Source organism: Onychostruthus taczanowskii, unplaced genomic scaffold (assembly GCF_017590055.1).
Source record: "Onychostruthus taczanowskii isolate IOZ18803 unplaced genomic scaffold, ASM1759005v1 scaffold30, whole genome shotgun sequence".
NCBI classification, from domain to species: Eukaryota; Metazoa; Chordata; class Aves; order Passeriformes; family Passeridae; genus Onychostruthus; species Onychostruthus taczanowskii.
Window position 1 is genome coordinate 7,804,959 of NW_024500350.1, and position 17,090 is coordinate 7,822,048.

Sequence of the window (17,090 nt, forward strand, 5' to 3'; positions counted from 1 at the left end):
GCACCAACAGCCTCACCCCCGAGCCCACCTGCTCCGCCTGCAGCCGCATCTCCCGCGGAGCTGGATCCTGCCTGCCTCTGGATCTGCCTCTCCCTTGGGGCTGGAAGGGACCTTAAACTCAATCCCATCTTGGATGGATTTTGGGGGAATATCCCGGTGCTCAGAGCGGTGTTTTTGGACGGGGACAATGAGCAAACAGCCCGGTTCGAACCAAGCCCCCCCAACCCAAAGCGCCCTGAGGGCAAAACCTCCCGGGGTGTGTGGAGTGACAGCGGCACCCGCAGGCCGCGGAGCCCGACCCGTTTCTCGGGAAACGGGGAAGAAAAAGAAAACGCGATTAAATAAATAAACAAACTATAAATAAAATAAATAAAGCGGCGTTCGCTCCCCTCAGGCCGCGTCGCCGTGGCAACGCGGCTGTGCCCGGCACAAAGATGGCGGCACTGCCATGGCAACAGCACGGGGGTGGGCTGTGCCCGGAACAAAGATGGCGGCGGCGCTGCCGTGGCAACGGTACCCGGGTGCGGCTGTGCCCGACAAAAAGATGGCGGCGCTGCCGTCGGCACCCAGGCCTGGGTGTGCCCGGCACAAAGATGGCGGTGCTGCCGTGGCAACTCAGCCGGGTGCCCGGCACAAAGATGGCGGCGCCGCGCCGCGGTGACGCCCGGAAGCGCCATCCCTTTCCCGTGATCAAGATGGCGGCGGTGGCTCCGCCGGCGCGGGCAGGGTCTGGTGCTGATGTCGCTGTGGCGGCGATGGCGGCGCGCGGCGCCGAGGCTGAGGCGCTGTTTGAGGCGCACACGGCGGCCGAGCTGCGGGCGGTGGAGCGGCGGCTGCGCGCCGGCATCGAGCAGAAGCGGGAGGAGCTGCGGCAGATGGTGGGCGAGCGCTACCGCGACCTCATCGAGGCGGCCGACACCATCGCCGAGATGCGGCGGAGCGCCGAACGCCTGCTGGGCGCCGTGAGGGGGCTGCAGCGCGGCGGCACGGCCCGGCCCGGCCCCGCCGGCACGGTGAGGGGCAGCGGGGCGGCCACAGAGCCCCTCACGGCCTCTTTCCCCCTTGCACCCACTCTTATCCCCTCACTCCATCTCCCTGCCTGGCCCCTTCTCCCATCTTCCTCTCTTCCTCCACATCCCTTTTTCTCTCCGCTCATCCCGTGGTTTTGCCCCACTTTTATCTCCCCGTCTATTTTTTCATCCCTTTTTCTCCCCTGAGCCCTGTGTGCCCCTTCCAGGTTCGCGCACCGGCCCACCAGAGTTTTTACGGGGCAGCCACAGAACCAACCCCTCACGGCCTCTTTCCCCCTTGCACCCACTCTTATCCCCTCACTCCATCTCCCTGCCTGGCCCCTTCTCCCACCTTCCTCTCCTCCTCCGCATCCCTTCTCTCCACTCATCCCCTATTTTTGCCCTTTTATCCCCATCTACTCCCTCATCCTCTGTTTTCCCTTTCCAGGTTCTCCCACCGGCTCACCAGAGTTTCTACGGGGCGGCGGCGCAGCTGAAGCTGCTGCTGGAGGTTCCCGAGCAGGTTTGGGGGGCGGTGGAAGGCGGCCGCTACCTGCCCGCCGCCCGGCTCCACCTGCTCGGGGCTCACCTGCGCCGCCAGCTGCAGCTGGACACCCCCCGAGCCCGCTCCAGCGCCATCCTCGCCCGCTTCCCCATCCTGCTGCGGCAGGTGGCAGCTGCCAGCCACCTCAGGTGCGTCGGGAGTGGGGCACGGGAGGGCTGGCTCGGGAGGGGGTGAGCCCCTGGCACAGGTTACACTGAGAAGATTTGGCTGTCCCATCCCTGGGAATGTCCCACGGAGCAGGCTGGTTTAGGGATTTGGAAGGGCTCGATGCTAAAGAGCCTCCCAGCCCAAAGCACTCGCTGTCAGTGGGACTCAGACACAGCCCAGGGAAGGCAGGACAGAAATCGGCTGCAGCAAGGCGGGAGAATGATTCTTCACTGTCCCAAGAGGCTCTGCCTGAGGCAGCTGCACCTGGATCCCACAGGAGAGCCCAGGGCAGGTGCCAAGCTGGGAGCACAGTGCCCCAGGAATGCCCTGGAAAGCTGGCAGGCAGGGAAAGAGGGATGTGAGGGAATATCCCATGGCCAGCAGCACATCCTGGGGGCTCCATCAGGTAACGGGACTGGACTGACAGGGATTTAGGGAGATCCTTTCCAACCCAAACCATTCCACCAGCCTGGCACAAAAACCATCTCTCCAGTCCTGTAATCCCCAGATACAAGCAGCACAGTGTGGAAAGAGCCACACTTTGGCAGCCCCTCCGCGAGCCCAGCTGGGCGTGTGGCTCGGGCAGTGACTCCCAGCTGGTTCCTGTGGCAGATCCACCATCCTGCAGGAGAGCAAGGCCCTGCTGCGCTGCCCCACGGGCTCGGACCAGGCGGTGGCAGAAGCCCTGTGTGCCATCATGCTGCTGGAGGACAGCTCCCCACGGCAGGCCCTGGCTGACTTCCTGCTGGCCAGGAAACTGGCCATCCAGCAGCTGCTCAACCAGCCACACCACGGTCAGTGCCGCGGGGCTGCTCCCTGGGGAGCTCGGGGTGAGCCTTCCCTTCGCCTCCTCCTGCCCCCACTGCAGGGATGGGAGATTCCCATAAATGGGAAAATGGTGAATGGGAAGGTGGGAGGTTCCCATAAATGGGAAGATGGGGGATTCCCCTAAATTGAATTGTGGCAGGGACACTGCAAAAAATCACAAAAATTAATGGTTCTCAAGGGCTTAGGTCAAGCCCATCTGTAATGGGGAAGCAGGTGGGGCATGAGGGTGAATCCTTCCAGCCCTTCCTGGAAGGGATCATTGGAAGGGTCAGTGCCACTGACCTGTGCTGAAGGGCTGCCCTGGCTCAAGGTCACCTCTCTGCAGGCGCAGGTATCAAAGCCCAGGTGTGTTCCCTGATGGAGCTGCTCACCACCACGCTGTACCAGGCCCACGCTCTCTTCTACACCGTGCCCGAGGGGATGGCCCCGGAGCCAGCCCTGCCCTGTGGATTGCTCTTCTCCACCCTGGAGAGCAGCACGGGCCAGAACCCTGCAGGTGAGGCCTGCACCTGCCCAGGAGTGCAGGCAGGAGGGTGCCCTGTGCTGGGCTGATCCCTGGCTGTGATTCCAGGGAGAGGAGGGGTGCTGGAGGAGGATCTGAAGCTGAGCAGTTGGTTCAAGTACCTGCCCGAGTCCGTGGTGGAATTCCAGCCCGCCCTGCGGACCCTGGCACACCCCATCAGCCAGGAGTACCTCAGGGAGACCCTGCAGCAGTGGATCAACATGTGAGTGGGACAGGGCAATCCCAGCCTGGCTGCCTTCCTCCTCATCCCCTCATCTTCCTCATCCTCCACCCTGATTGAAGCAACCAGAGGCAGCACAGCACACCCAGCAGCCAGGCACCCTATGCCAAGACCTCACCCCCCTCACAGAGGTGACACTTTGCCTCCAGGTGCAGTGATGACATCAGGACAGGGGTCAGGACCCTGCTGGTGTATGTGAAGAGCATGAAGGGGCTGGCAGGGATCCGTGATGCCGTGTGGGAGCTGCTGTCCAGCGAGTCCAGCAGCCACAACTGGGAGGCCATGTGCCGGCGCCTGCTGGACAGGCCTGTGTCCTTCTGGGAGGAGCTGCTGCAGCAGCTCTTCCTGGACAGGCTGCAGGTGGGTGCTGTGATGTGGGATCCTTGCTCTGCACCCCCAGGTGTTGTCTCACCCAGCTCACAGCACACTGAGGGTGTGTTTTTGTGGCACATTGTAATTGGTTTTTTCTCCTGGTTCTGTTGCAGACTCTGACCAAAGAAGGCTTCGACTCCATTTCAAGCAGCTCCAAGCAGCTGCTGGCTGTAGCCTTGCAGGAGTTGGAAGTGAAAGCTGGCAGCGGTGCCCTGAGCAAGCAGATCCAGCTGGAACACAACGTGGCCCTGTTCCTGTGGTCGGAGAGCCCCGGGGACCTGCCCGGGGACGCGGCGTGGGTCAGCGTGGGGCAGCGCGGGCCCTTCGCCCGGAGCGGGCTGGCCATGAAGGCACAGGCGCTCACTCCGTGCGTGCAGAGCTTCTGCTCCACGCTGGACTCCAAGCTGAAGGCCAGGCTGGAGGATGTCCTGTCCTACCTCCCCGGGGACGACTCTGTCCCCAAGGAGCCCGCGGTGCCACCGCGCTCTGCCTTCGACCGCTTCGCCGACGCCGGCACCGTGCAGGGGCTGCTCCGTGACCGCTGCGTCACCTGCGTCCAGCACCTCCTGGGCTGCATCCAGGAGCAGCTCCAGAGTGCCCAGAGCCAGCTGGACCCTCCTGGGGACGCCAGGCTCAACGCCGTGCTCTTCATGGCCAGGCTGTGCCAGGCCCTGCCCGAGCTGTGCCCTCACCTGCAGCGCTGTGTGCTGGGCCAGGCGGGCGGTGCGGAGTCGGCGCCCAAGGAGCCACGCTCTGCCAAGAAGCTGGGCAAGGGCAAAGCCCCAGAGGTGTCCCCCGAGCTGGCCAAGTGGCAGGGGGTGAAGGCAGAGCTCCTGCAGCAGAGCCTGGTGGCTTATCGGCTCTGGAGCTCGGCTGTCACCAAAGTAAGGAGCAGTTTCCCTCCTTGGAGATGGTTTTGGGGAGGGTTCCCTTGCTGGGGCTGCCCTGAGCTCCCTGTGCTGCTGCCCGGTCAGAGAGGGGTGGCTGCAGGGGCTTGGTGTCCCTGAGGTTCGCTTTGGGAGGTGCAGGGGTGCAGCAGGTCACAGGCAGGGTGGGCTGGCTGGCCTTGGCCCTGTTAGAAGTGTCCTGTGATCAGAACTTTCGTTGTTGTGCTCCAGGGTCTGGTTCAGTCCTTCACCCACTCGTTGCTGCTTGACACGGCTGGCTCTGTCCTGGCCACGGCCACCAACTGGGACGAGATTGAAATCCAGGAGGAAACCGAGTCTGGGAGCAGCGTGACGTCCAAGATCCGGCTGCCTGTGCAGGTACGAGGAGCAGCCTGTGGGAGGAGCCCAGCACTGGCTGAGCTGCTGGGGAGGGTGTTTGGTGTCAGAACAGAGGACAAACACTCTGTGGTGCTCTTTGAGATACTCACCTCGTGAGGACAGAGGTCAGAGGAAGGAAATAGGTCATTGTCGCTGTTTATCTCCATGAGTAAGGTTGGCCCAGATCCTGTAAAACTGAGCCAGCGGAGTACTTAGGCCTGGTTTAAACACAGAGGTCCCAGGAGAGATTCCATGGAAGTTGGATGCATTGAAGGACAGGGCTGCAGCAGCGGGACTGTGGAATCCTAAGGGAATTGAGGCACGTGGCTTCCCAAGGGTGTGGTGGTGGCACAGGAAGGACCTCACAGGGACAGAGCAGGTGGCAGGGGGGAGGGGACCAGGCCTGGAGTGAGTTCTGTGTTTGCACAGCATGGGAGGGGCTGGACAGGGAAATGCAGTGAGCCTTATCCAGTGAATTCTGTTATCTGAGGGGAAAAGCAGCTGGGTGAGAATTCAGGAGGCCCAGGAGGTGAGGGAGGAACAGCCCCAGGGAGTGGGTGGGCAAAGCAGGGCCTGTGCTGACAGAAGATGCACAAGCAATTCTCTTCTCACTGCATTCAGTGTCTGGCAAAGTCTTTTTGGGGCTTTGGGAGCTGCTGTAACCCAAAATCTGAGGTGTCAGTAACCCAGACCCTGTGAGATGCCTGAGCCAAGCTGTGGGGCAGAGCTTTGTGGCTGCTGAGGAAGTGGGACACTCCCACCAGCCAGCTGAAGGGATGTGGAAGGGAATGGAGTTTACAGAGCAACTGCAAATAAACTGTGTTCTCCTGCCCAGCCCTCGTGGCACGTGCAGTGCCTCCTGTTCAGCCTGTGCCAGGAGGTGAACAGGGTTGGTGGGCACACCCTGCCCAAGGTCACCCTGCAGGAGCTGCTGAGGAGCTGCATGGCAGAGGTGCTGGCTGCCTATGGAAAGCTGGTGGAGCAGAAGCAGGAGAAGGTACCTGGGTGTGGGATGGGAGGGAGAAGGTACCTGGGAATGCAGGGCCACATCCAGCTCATGCCTGTCCTGACAGCTGGAAAGGGGACACCCTTACACGCATCCTGCCTCCCCCACAGCTGAGGCAGACACCAGATTTCACACTCTGGTTGTGCCTTGGGGTGGGTGTTCTCAAATACTGCCCCTTGGGCAGCCTGCCCTGTGCCAGCGAGGAGCCCCATTCCTGCCTCTCCTGTTTGCAGAGGCCAGACAGCTTCCCCCTGACCCAGAGCAGGGCTCTGCAGTTACTCTACGACCTGAGGTACCTCAGCATCATCCTGACAGCCAAGAGTGAGGACACAAAACCCAGCAGGATCAAGCAGGACTCCGGGTATGGTGCATTCTGGGGTTCACATCCCCCAGCAGTGCTCTGGGGGGCCCTGAACCAATGCAAGCTCCAAGGTCTGACACTGCACAAACACTGAGCTCGTCCTCTAAACACAGGAGGGGTGGGGTTCTGTGGCCAGGGGCTGGCCCCCCTCCTTGTGTCCATAGGATACCCTCAGAGGGTGCCCTTGGACAGAGCAGCTGAGCTTCCAGCCAAGAGTTAAAGCCTTGGGGGTTACCACGGGGAGCGGTTCCTGCTGCTGGGATTGTGTAAGAGTTGGAAACCCTTGGGGCAGCTGCTGTTCTGCTGAGTAATTCCTGTTGTGCTCAGTCACCCCAGACAGGAAATCTCTGGCTGCTTCAGAGCTGGCATCACCAGGATGTCACCCCTGACAGAAGCCCTCTGCCTGCAGGATTGAGAAGGTCATTGACTTCCTGGAGGGACACATCGATCCCTTCGACCTGGATGTCTTCACCCCGCACCTGAACAGCAACCTGAACCGCCTGGTGCAGAGAACCTCGGTAGGGAGCAGGGCTGGAGCAGGGGCCCTGCAGAATGCCTTCAGCAGGGCAGCTGGGCTGGCTTTAAACTGCTTAGTGCCTCAAGATAAGCACCGGCACTTGCTTGGAAGGGGGAAGAGTGTTCAGTGCCAGCTGAAGATAAGAGGAGCTGGCTGAGCCGGCTGCACGGCCCTGTGTGTGGGGTGGCTGAACTTTATCTAACAGGATTCAGTGGAGCCTGTGCAACACTAATTGGGTTAAGTAGTGCTGAAACAGGTCTGGGACTCGACTGTGGGAATAATTAAACACCAGAGTTAAGAGTGGGGAGAGAGACACTTGATGTTCACACTCAGTGCTCGTGGTGTGCCAGTGGACTTATCACACACTGCGGGGTCAGCTCTGCAGGAACCCCAGATCCAAACAGCTCTGGTCCCTTCCAGCTTCTCTTCCCCAAATCCAAGCCGCTCCTGGTGCCTTCCAGGTTCTCTTTGGCCTGCTGACTGGGACAGAGAACCAGTACACGAGCAGGGGCGGCGCGCTGAGCTCGCAGGAACTCCACAACATCCTGCCCTTGGCATCCAGCCAGATCAGGTGAGGCACCCGGCTCTTCCAGGCATTCTCCTGCCTCTGGGAAGCTGCTCTGGAATTGCTGCTTCCCACATTTCTTTCTTTCATTTCTTAAGGTTTGGACTTCTGCCACTGAGCATGTCGAGCTCGCGGAAGAGCAAGTCCACTGGCAGGAGCACAGAAAGAGTCCAGGTTGGTGTTTGAACTGAGCTGTAAAAATAGGAATATTTTCCCAGTATTCACTGTTCCCCTGACACTGGAGTTTATGGGCAAAGAAGAAAGAAGCCAAACATGGTTTCACCTGATTTTTATTTTCAGTAAAATGAATCATTACGGCAGCACAGCAGGGATGGGGTGGATTTCTCCAGGACCCTCCAAAACCCCACCCACCCTTTGCCCCCGTGGTTTTGGGGTCACTGCTCTGTGGCAGGCAATAAGCACTGCAGAGGCAGTGAAGGTGTACATGGATGAGGGCAATGCATCAAAGACAACTCATTAAAGAGGGCTGCAAGAAAGGCTGAAGGACAGTAGCTAATGCTTGAACTCCTTTGCAGTGGGATGCTGCCCTGTAACCCCGAGGAGGCCTGGCCAGGTACCCCAGCTGTGTGAGGAGTGTCCTGCTGCTCCCGTGGTGCTGAGCTGTAGCAGCCAATCTTTCTGTTGCTCCATTTCCCCCAGTTTAGAACATCTGCTTAGATGGAGCTCTGTGTGCTGGGTGAGAGCCAAGGAACACCTCAGTGCTGTGGGAAGCAGCAATTAATGTTTCCTTTACTTATTACCAGCCCAATCTATCTGTGGTGGTCTTGGCAACTGGGACAAGTTGTTGAGTTGACAAGAGCCAAGACAAAGAGGTAAAGGCCTGTTTTTACCAGTGTCATTTGAGATGATGTTCAATTTGCAACTCCCCTTCTCCATTTCTCGGAGCCCTTAAGGACCAGACCCAGCAGAAGGGGTGGTTAAAAGCCCAGAACTTCCCAGCAAAGGTATTCCTTACCTCTCACAGCTCAGCTGGACTAGAGCATAGAAGTGTGCAGTGACGTCTGGCTCGTTCTGTCACTCCTCTCAGCTGCTGTGCTGTGCTCAGCACACCTGTGTCCTGTGCTAGCCACACTTGCCACGATCCCTGACAGATGCTTGCTCCTTCTTCAATGCTAAAACTCTTCTGGAAGGGTTAAAATCTGCAGTTCTCCAAGAACAGCTCCTGCAAGGGCACCAGCTGTGCTTCTACCACGCTGTGCTCCCTTGCTCTGAGAGCAGCAGCCCCTGCCCTGCTGCTCAGAGGGTTTTGATGAGTGTTCATCAGGGGTTTTATGAGCATTGAGTGACATCTGCCAAGTGTCTGTTGCTACCAGCAGCGAGGTGTGTGTCTGTCAGTCCCCCAGCAGTGCCACCGCTCCTGGTGCGTGCCGTGGTTCCACCCCTGTGCTGCTGGGGGACAGAGGGAGCCCCGGGGGTGCTGTGAGAGTCAGAGTCACTTTTGTCTTTCCAAAGGGCCAGGCTGCAGCTGCTGTGCTGCCCAGGGAGGACGAGGCGGCGCGGCCGGGCTCCCTGTTCCGGCAGCTCCTCACCGACGACGAGGACACGGTGGCACCGTCCCTCTTCAAGCTGGGCTGGCTCTCGGGCATGACCAAGTGAGGCAGCAACCAATAAAACTGCTCTGGGGGTTTGTCTTCACTGAGATCTGTCTGTCTGTCCCCTCGGTGACACCTCTGGGATTGTCAGTGCTTCCCATCCTCAGCCAGAGCGGGGCGTGGCACAGGAACAGACACAGCTTGGATTGTCCTTGTCCCCTGGCTGCTGGAACAGAGGTGGAGCTGCTCTTTCACCTCCTATCCTTACATTGTTAAAATCAAATTAAAGGGAAAAAAAAAAAAGCCAAAACAACCTACACACTAACAGAAAACAAAACATTTCACAGCTGGAAAGGGGTGCTGAGCAGGGTAAGAGGCCTGTGTCCTCAGGCACCACCACCCTGCCCTGAGAGGCCCCTGCAGCACCTGCCCAACCTGTCCTGGCTCCAATTTCACATTTCCCTTCCAGTCCTGCAGCAGTGAAGCTCATGAGAGAAGACTCATCACCCTGAGCTGGGCGGGAGTTTGCAGGCCTAAGGACCTGCACTCGCTGCTCCTATTCTCACTAACTCTAAATGCTCAAAAAATTATGTTGCCAAATCATTTTTTAACTAGTTTATTGAAATTAAAAAAAGACTTATAAAACTGAAGAGGAACGCTTAAGAGAACTTTACAGAAAGCAACAACTTGCTAACAAACAGATTAGGCAGTCGATTGGAATTGGACAGTTTGCAATCCTATAACACACATGTGGACTCCTCAGTCTCCTCTCGCCACGTACTTTAGAACCACCCCAAAAAGAATCCTATAAAAATTGCTTCAAAGCCCCTTTTGCATTGCAATAGTGCAGCAAACCACAAGTAAACAATCTCCTGTTAACCTGTTATTTCAAATATAGACTGAAAAGGCAACAGGCAATTTTGTGCAATTCCATTTTAACAAACTTTGAAGTTGAAATATCAAATCTACACAGTGCTGTCCCTTCACAGAAGGCAGGGAGCTGCTGGGTCATCATGTAGGGAGGCGTCCCCGGCTCTGTAGGCTGTGGAAGTGGGCTTCCTTCAGGATCTGGTTGATGTGGAAGTAAGGACCTTGGCTTAGTGCAGACTGCTCATGGAAGGGCTGGGAGGAGACAGGGCTGGATCCTGCAATCCTGGGGTTGAGGCTGGACTCTGCTCTGTCGGGGCTGTTGATGCTGCTGCTGCTACAGCTGCTGCTGCTGCTCCCGCTGTCACTGCTGGAGGACTGGGACACACAGAGGGTGAACAGCAACATCAGACACTTCTTCCTCACCCCACAGAAGCAAGCCTTTAGGATAAATCCCTCCCTTCCACATTTCCAGCCCGATGGACTGAATAAATCCACCTTGGCACAGAGAGGTCGCTGTTGCCAGCGTCACAGAGCTGAAGGGACAAGCCTTCACCCGGGGTTCAGTGACCTGCAGGGTGTTGGATTTCAGTCCTCCCCCGTCAAAGCCCTCAGCTCTGCCCCAACCCCACGCTTGCACTAGTGAAGTTTGCTGGGGTGATCCGAGAATTGGAAAATAAAGAACATTCCCAGGGAGCTGCAGCGTCAGTACAGGCAGGGCAGGGTTTGAGGGAAGCACCATGCAAAGCACTTTCCTACAAGGCAATCCCAAAGTAGGATCTGAAGCATCCAAAGCAAGAGGCTGTGAGAAACAAATGCACACAACACCCAGTTTAAGTCTTTGAACACCCCACCCTCAAGTACTCTCCTCCCAGTTAAGCACTCCCGGGCAGTGTTAACTGGAAGTGTTCCATGGCAATTCCACACCAATTTACTTGACATGACAGTGAAAGAGCAGCAGGCACTGAGGAATTCCTCATGCAGGAAAAAGAACTCGGCATTTGACTGGGATAAGAGGCCAGGGCTCATTTGCCAGCATTTAGGACAACCACATTTCATGGGAATGGCTGGAAGAGCATTTGCCATCATCATAAGGGATTCAAAGACATAAAACACCATTTTAAGGGCTGCTAAGGAAAGGTTCCATTAGTTCCAGTTTTAGTTTGTGTGATCTGCTGGTCAGGACCTGCAAATATTTGGGTGAGTCAATCAGCAAGTGGCTACTCTGCCACCCCATAAATGATTCATAAAAGCAGACAGAGTAAGCGACAGCAGCTAAAAAAAATCGATATTTTTGTAAGGATTAAGCCATAGAAGTCACAGTTTTGTGGCCACATCAGAAGAGGACAAATTTCACTAAATCCTCAGGGATTTGCCAGTCAGCACCACTTCCAGAAGGGCTTCACCTGGGGTAAATCAGGAATGGTGCAAGCTGCACCCAGCAGTGTTTGGGGTAAATCAGGAATGGTGCAAACTGCACCCAGCAGTGTTTGGGGTAAATCAGGAATGGTGCAAGCTGCACCCAGCAGTGTGTGCAGTGCCCAGGGAGGCACTGTGGATGTTTGGATGGAACACAACCCTCCCCCAGCCCTGATCCACCATCGATCCTGACCATCCAACCCTGACAAATTCCTTTGTTTTGCTAAGCACCAAAAATGCTTCAGCTCTGTGGGAGCACAGCAAGCCAAGCCAAGGGCCCCGGGCTGCCAGGAGAGAGAAACACACAGCGGGGTCATTCCCGAGGGAGCACAGATGGAACCACGGGAGCAACCAGAGCTCCTCTGCCTACATCTAGAGAGGGAAAGAGCCCCGGCAGGACAGGGAGGAGCTGGGGGTGGTGCCGGGCAGCGCAGCTGCTGTTGCAGAGCAGCACAAAGAGTCACACGCGATTTGAGGGGTCACAGCAGCCTCGGAGAGAAACCCACCGCACAGGACACTTTGTTTCCTTTTAGTCTGCGCTCCTTAGTGAGCTTCGTAACAGCCACCTTCTGCAAATCAAGGTAAAAATCCAAATGAGAACCTGGCCTCGCTTGCTGCTCACGTTTCACATCTCAACAAACGTTTTCCAGCTGTTAGCAGTGATTATTTTGTGCATCTCAAAGCTGGCAGCGTGTCCTGGGACGTGCTTCTGACACCTCAGGCTGGTGACAGATGGGGTTTGTCAGACCCTCTTTATTTCCAGTTCTCTGAGGCAAAGATTCACTAGCACTGGCACCCCTTCATCACTGCCCACATCACATGGAGCACCTACCATGTCCCCAGGCTGTGGTGCACATTCTGTAACGCATCTGGACTACAATCAGACAAGAAAAGAATCCTTAAAGTCATCAAGTCAGCATGACAAAGCTTTACAGGGCCAAAGGAAAGCAGCCCAGTGATATTTATGAATACTTTAGCTATCAAAAGGGCATCTTCAAGGTTTACTGGGCTCATTAACCCTTAGCATCACACTTCAAGTTTTAAAACAAACAAATGTTCTGTTAAATGTGCAGATCTGGGACAATCCCTCGTGACAGGAACTGGAGAAAGAACCACTCAGCCCCTGCTGCTCTCCACATCTTCCCAGAGGAGTTTAACAGGGCCACGACCTGGTTTTAGTTAGAACTGAAGAGCAGCCCTTCCCTGGATAGTGGGGGACAAGAACTTTGATTTGATCTCTGCCAAGAACCCGGCAGTGTTTCACTCCTGGCCAGAACAGAGAGGAACTATGAGAAATTCGGGTTTGCAGAAGTTGTTCAGGAAGGAAAGGGTCAGCCAGAACACTCAGACTCGCTTCCTTCCCTGGGAAAACGAGAGCAAAGGGTTTGCATTGGTGATTCCCCAGCTGCAGAGCACAGCTGGGAACCTCAGCATTCCCCTTGCAGGATCCACTGCAACTTCTCCTGGCTCCATCTGGGGACATGCAATGGATTTCTAACCAACTACAGGGCAAACAACACAGCTGAGCTCCTGGAAAAGGGAGGACAGGCTGAACAGGAAGCGAAATTCCGTGGCAAAGGCTCTGCCTCGCTAATGTTTAACCCTGGCTGCAGCTCCAGCCCCATGGCTGTGCCTGGCCATGGACTGAGCCCAGGGCAGAGGTTTCTGTCACCCTCAGGGTGCCTGTAACCTGTGAGTGGCTTCTCCAGGAGCACCAGGAATGGCACATCCCTAGAGCAACTGGCCAAAAAGCAGCACTGATGGAGATTGAAGAGAATCTCTTTCCATCCTGTGAAAGCTGGAAGTGCTGCCTGTCCTGGGTGAAAGGACAATCCAGAGGCAGAAAAGAGCAAATCCTTTGGAACTGGATGTGATTCAGATGAGCAGTGGGACTCTGAGTCAGGGACTGAAGGGTAACATCACAGAACAGCCCAGCTTTGAACTGCCACTAAGGAAAAACCTCCCTTCACCTCATTCTCCAGAGCAAAACGTGCAAGACAAAAAATTGGGAAGAGATCTTGGCAAAAAACACTGCTTGACTGCCACCAAGTTTAAAACACTATTTGACTGCCTTCCTGAGGCTGTGTTCTCAAAGAGGCCTCGCTCTGCAAGAGGGAACAGTGAGTTTGAACCAAAACAGGCCAGAGGAATCAGGACTTTGGGTAATGTTTCACAAAAAGCAGGAGTGCGGCGCCTGCGATGAAAAGCAACTCCCATGTGCCCTTGGGTGTCACAAATTGCTCCCACTCCCCCTTTCCCAGGCAATATCCCAAATCCAGTGGGGATTTTTAACAGCAAGAGGGGTCTTTGCACACAGCAAAGTATCAGGAAGCTAAATGCAAGTGTTGCAAACTGGCTGAGACTTTCCAATCGGAAGCACTCGTGCACAATGAGCACAAGGATTTCTCCCTTTGGCACAGGAAGTCCTTAACCAAATGTTGGAATGATACAGATTTAATCTCATGGCTTGAATTTCTGGGCATGCTCAGTTGAGGGATCTGACAAGAAAACAAGCCAAAAAAACGAGAGAAAAAGCTCCATTCATCAGGAGAAAACATTGGGAATTCTGTTCCCCGGAGCGCGGGGCTGTTGGAGAAGCTGCGCCCACATTCTCAGCAGTGAGAGCTCCTCCCTGCCTCACACCAGGGTTTAATGTGTTAAAACCAGACTTTACCAGGCAAGTGCATGCAAGAAGCAGAGCCTGTTAGGCTGAGCCGTGCCCGTGCTGTCCCCTCACAGGAAGCCAGGCCAGGGCTGATGTCACCCCTCGTGTGTGGCCACTGCCAGCCCCGCTTTTAGCACCAAGCAAAGGTGCTCCTGGCACTCACCATCGGGGGTGTTCCTCATATCCTTAACTCATTACTGCTACTCAATCCCTTGTTCCACACTAAATCCGTCCTCCTCCCGCCACAAAGCTGCTTTGGCCTTTAACTACCCTCCACACACGGAGGGCTCCGACCTGTTGGACAAGTGGTTCGGGGTCAGGTGGCAACAAACCAGGCTGCTGCTCCCCAGCACACCCCAAAATGCAAAGTGTCCCTCCTGAAAACAGCAGCACAGGGCAGTTTCCATCCCAGAGGATTCCTTCCTGATGGACAGCAGCTCTTAGAGCATTTCCAGCAGTGTGCTGTCACACGATCTACTTGTCCAGGTTAAGAGAGAGTTTCCCTCACAGCAGAATGTAGAAACATCCATCTGAAACCATTTGCAGATTATAAAAGAGCTCCAAGTTACACAGCAACTAAATATTTTCTGTGAAGTACAACTAACAGTTGAATAATTGAGTTAATTCCGTAATAATTCAGATTGTAATTGCTCATTACAATCCACCTTCAAAGTGAAGAGGCCCTAAAAAACCAGGGATATTTCCAAAACCTTCAAAGAAATTAATTTCATTAACTTCAGAGAGGGAGCCTGTGCTCTGCACCCTCTTTTCCATGAATGGTTTACACCACAGGGACATTGCTCACAGTGAATTTTCAGGTGATTCACCCAGGTGACATCTCAGAAAATCTGGCAGCAGTTGGGAAATCAGCAATTTCTTTTTTTTTTTAAGAAAAGAAATCTCAAATTGCACCTGTCTGGTGAGGTGTAAGAAAACAAGAGAGTTTGTCCCACATCCAGCAAAGAAATCATGGAAAATATGAGAAAAAACCACCGAGTTTTGAGTTTGTTTTAGCTGTGAACAAGTCTTGCTCAAACTGAGCAGCTCTATCAGAGCATTTTTTGCACATCAGATAAGGCCTGGCTGGAATGTGTTGTGTCTTTCTCCCACAAATAATCATCTCACTGTGAGGAAGGCAAGGTTGATGGTCAGGCAGAGTGAGCACAGGGACACATCCACCCCCAGCACCCCCTCACTCTGGGCACAGCTCAGCCCACACAGCAAAACCAAAAAGCTGGGAATTCTTTCCCTGGGTGCTGCAAGGCAGGATTTGAAATTTCTCCCCAGAAATATTCAGGGATAAGCAGGCTCAGGAAACGCGGATTTCCAAACTGATTTCAATCTCTGGTGTCACCAAGCCAAACCTCAGGACCTCAAACACAAAACTATGAAATAAAAATGAAAAATAAAAAAAAAAAGCACAGGATATTCCAGCTGCTGTTGAAAGGCAGCCTGGATTTCAGCTCTCACCTCAGTGTCCCACGAGTCCTGCAGGACAGAGTTCCTGGTGCTACGTTTGGTCTGGGGAACGTGGCCATCATCTTCATTGCCATTCCTCCTCCTCTTCCTGCAGGGGACAAGAAATGATCAGCTCCCTGAGCCACCTCCTGCTCTGTGCTCTGAAGGCACCCAAAAAGGGCAGGGACCCCTGAGAAATGAATGCAGGATGTCTGCACCCCCGAGGTGCTGTGGGTCTCACACTCCCCTTTCAGCTGCAGCCTGAGGGCACAGAGAAAAGGGTCCTGCTCTTCACAAGATGTCTCCTATCAGTTGAAGGGATGTGGATTAAAACCATCCTGCTAAATAAACTCATTTAACAACTGCCAGCCTTGCAGATGTAAAAATAATCCCTGGGCTCAGAGTGACACCTGGCAGGCTGGGGACAGCCCTGGGACAAGTGACACTGAGCACATCTCCAATGATTCACCTGCTCACACCACTCCACAACGACTCTTTAGCCTCTCCCCTCTGACAGGGTTTGGAGTCACATTCCAAAACAATCACATTTCCCACGTGGAGATAAGGTTTTGTCAGGAAACACCTCGTGGAAAACAAACTCTGCCCCGTTTCTGGTGTACCTGCCACCCTCTCATGGCACCCTGCACTGTCTGGCACGGTGGGTACAGGTTTTCACCTAATTTTTATCCAAATCTTTGCAGAGTTTGGAGGAGGACAATGGGGTGGGGGCGGTGCTGATATTCCCAGATTAGAGGAGATCAAGGGAACACCTCAAAGACCAGGCTGGACAGGACCTGGAACAACCTGGGACAGCGGGAGGTGTCCCTGCCCATGGCAGGGGGTGGCACTGGGTGGGACTGAAGGTCACTTCCGACCCACGCTGTGATTCTGTGCCACCAACACAGCAGCTGCTCCCCAGCAGCATCCCAGAATTCCTACACAAACATCAAACGATTCTTCCCCACCCTACAAACACGGACGAGTCAGCCAGGATCTCAGCAGCCTCCAAAAAAACACGGCACGGAGCTGTTTTGGTGTGCCTAAAATTAATCCGTGCTCGAATGAGTCAAAACAGACTCGAGGGAGGTATTTATAACCGGCTCCTCTCTGTGCAGCAGCCCCAGCCGCCAGGCTTTGGCCCACGCCTACAGCCGGAGCTGCCTCCCCGCTCCCCCTCCCAGGGACGGCAGGCTCCAAACGCTGTCCATCTGTCCGGGAACACTCTCCGGGGAAGGGAGACCCCTCCCTTCCCCCATCTCTGCCCCCGGATCCTTCCCTTCCCCGAGGCCTGCAGTGACCTCGGCAGCTCGGCCGGGGCTATGGAAGGTGTCCGTGCCCGCGGCAGGGGCGGCACGGGAAGGGCTCCGGGGTCCCTTCCACCCCAATCCCCGACTCCACGATCCCCCGCGGCCTCCCATCTCCCCCCGCCCCACGATCCCTCTGCTGCCTCCTCCGCATCCCGCCCGTCCCTTCGCCCTCCCAGCCCCATTTAACCCTCCCAGCGCCCGGGGGCCGCTCTCCCCTTCCCCAACCCCTCTCCGCGCGGCGCCCCCGGGGCGGCTCCGAGCGGCCGAGCCCCCTCCCCTCAGCGCGGCCCCTCCTTCCCCCCCTCAGGCCGCGCTGCCCTCACCCACCTCTGTCTCGCTCCCCGCTCGCTCGGCAGCGGCTGCCGGCAGCTCATGGCGGGCGGGAGCGCGGCGGGGCGGGCGGAGGGGCCGCGGTTGGCCGCGCTGAGGGGCGGAGGCCGAG

The 17,090-nt window shown here is 55.9% G+C and overlaps 3 protein-coding genes across 7 annotated transcripts in view; 2 read left to right on the plus strand and 1 right to left on the minus strand.

Annotated features, from left to right (window-relative positions):
- Window positions 1–674: 674 nt before the first annotated feature.
- On the plus strand, window positions 675–9,039 carry COG1 (component of oligomeric golgi complex 1). Of its 4 annotated transcripts, none has more exons than XR_005953001.1 (15): window positions 675–1,013; window positions 1,459–1,703; window positions 2,335–2,516; window positions 2,876–3,046; window positions 3,122–3,275; window positions 3,443–3,653; window positions 3,779–4,549; window positions 4,784–4,930; window positions 5,766–5,927; window positions 6,170–6,297; window positions 6,707–6,815; window positions 7,276–7,385; window positions 7,478–7,553; window positions 7,680–7,953; window positions 8,853–9,039. XR_005953001.1 is itself a non-coding variant. In XM_041408977.1 (15 exons), exons 1-14 carry the CDS (start codon window positions 696–698, stop codon window positions 7,931–7,933), a joined length of 2,802 nt encoding a protein of 933 aa, XP_041264911.1. In that variant the 5' UTR covers window positions 675–695; the 3' UTR covers window positions 7,934–7,953; window positions 8,853–9,039. The 4 variants fall into 4 exon arrangements, 3 of the variants coding, with proteins under 3 accessions (XP_041264911.1, XP_041264912.1, XP_041264910.1); XM_041408977.1 differs by having other exon boundaries at window positions 7,916–7,953; XM_041408978.1 differs by having other exon boundaries at window positions 7,680–9,039.
- Window positions 9,040–9,532: 493 nt separating this feature from the next.
- FAM104A (family with sequence similarity 104 member A) lies at window positions 9,533–17,084 on the minus strand. Of its 2 annotated transcripts, XM_041408979.1 has the most exons (4): window positions 16,976–17,084; window positions 15,354–15,450; window positions 11,725–11,787; window positions 9,533–10,177 (listed from the first exon to the last, which is right to left on the minus strand). In XM_041408979.1, exons 1-4 carry the CDS (start codon window positions 17,020–17,022, stop codon window positions 9,944–9,946), a joined length of 441 nt encoding a protein of 146 aa, XP_041264913.1. In that variant the 5' UTR covers window positions 17,023–17,084; the 3' UTR covers window positions 9,533–9,943. The 2 variants fall into 2 exon arrangements, with proteins under 2 accessions (XP_041264913.1, XP_041264915.1); XM_041408981.1 differs by lacking the exon at window positions 11,725–11,787.
- Window positions 17,021–17,090, plus strand: part of CUNH17orf80 (chromosome unknown C17orf80 homolog) — a 3,242-nt gene continuing 3,172 nt past the window's right edge. The window contains exon 1 of the mRNA XM_041409391.1: window positions 17,021–17,027. Coding sequence (XP_041265325.1) covers window positions 17,021–17,027 — 7 coding nt within the window. The remainder of the gene's footprint in view (window positions 17,028–17,090) is intronic.

Excerpts from the sequence above, each read along its gene's own strand:
- COG1 (XM_041408976.1), top strand. The coding sequence starts at position 696 with ATGGCGGCGGTGGCTCCGCCGGCGCGGGCAGGGTCTGGTGCTGATGTC. Across the intron at positions 1,014-1,458 it reads GGCCCGGCCCCGCCGGCACG|GTTCTCCCACCGGCTCACCA; the intron begins GTGAGGGGCAGC and ends TTCCCTTTCCAG. Across the intron at positions 3,654-3,778 it reads TCTTCCTGGACAGGCTGCAG|ACTCTGACCAAAGAAGGCTT; the intron begins GTGGGTGCTGTG and ends GTTCTGTTGCAG.
- FAM104A (XM_041408979.1), bottom strand. The coding sequence starts at position 17,022 with ATGAGCTGCCGGCAGCCGCTGCCGAGCGAGCGGGGAGCGAGACAGAG. Across the intron at positions 11,788-15,353 it reads AGGACTCGTGGGACACTGAG|AAGGTGGCTGTTACGAAGCT; the intron begins GTGAGAGCTGAA and ends CTTGATTTGCAG. Across the intron at positions 10,178-11,724 it reads GAAACAAAGTGTCCTGTGCG|TCCTCCAGCAGTGACAGCGG; the intron begins GTGGGTTTCTCT and ends TGTGTGTCCCAG.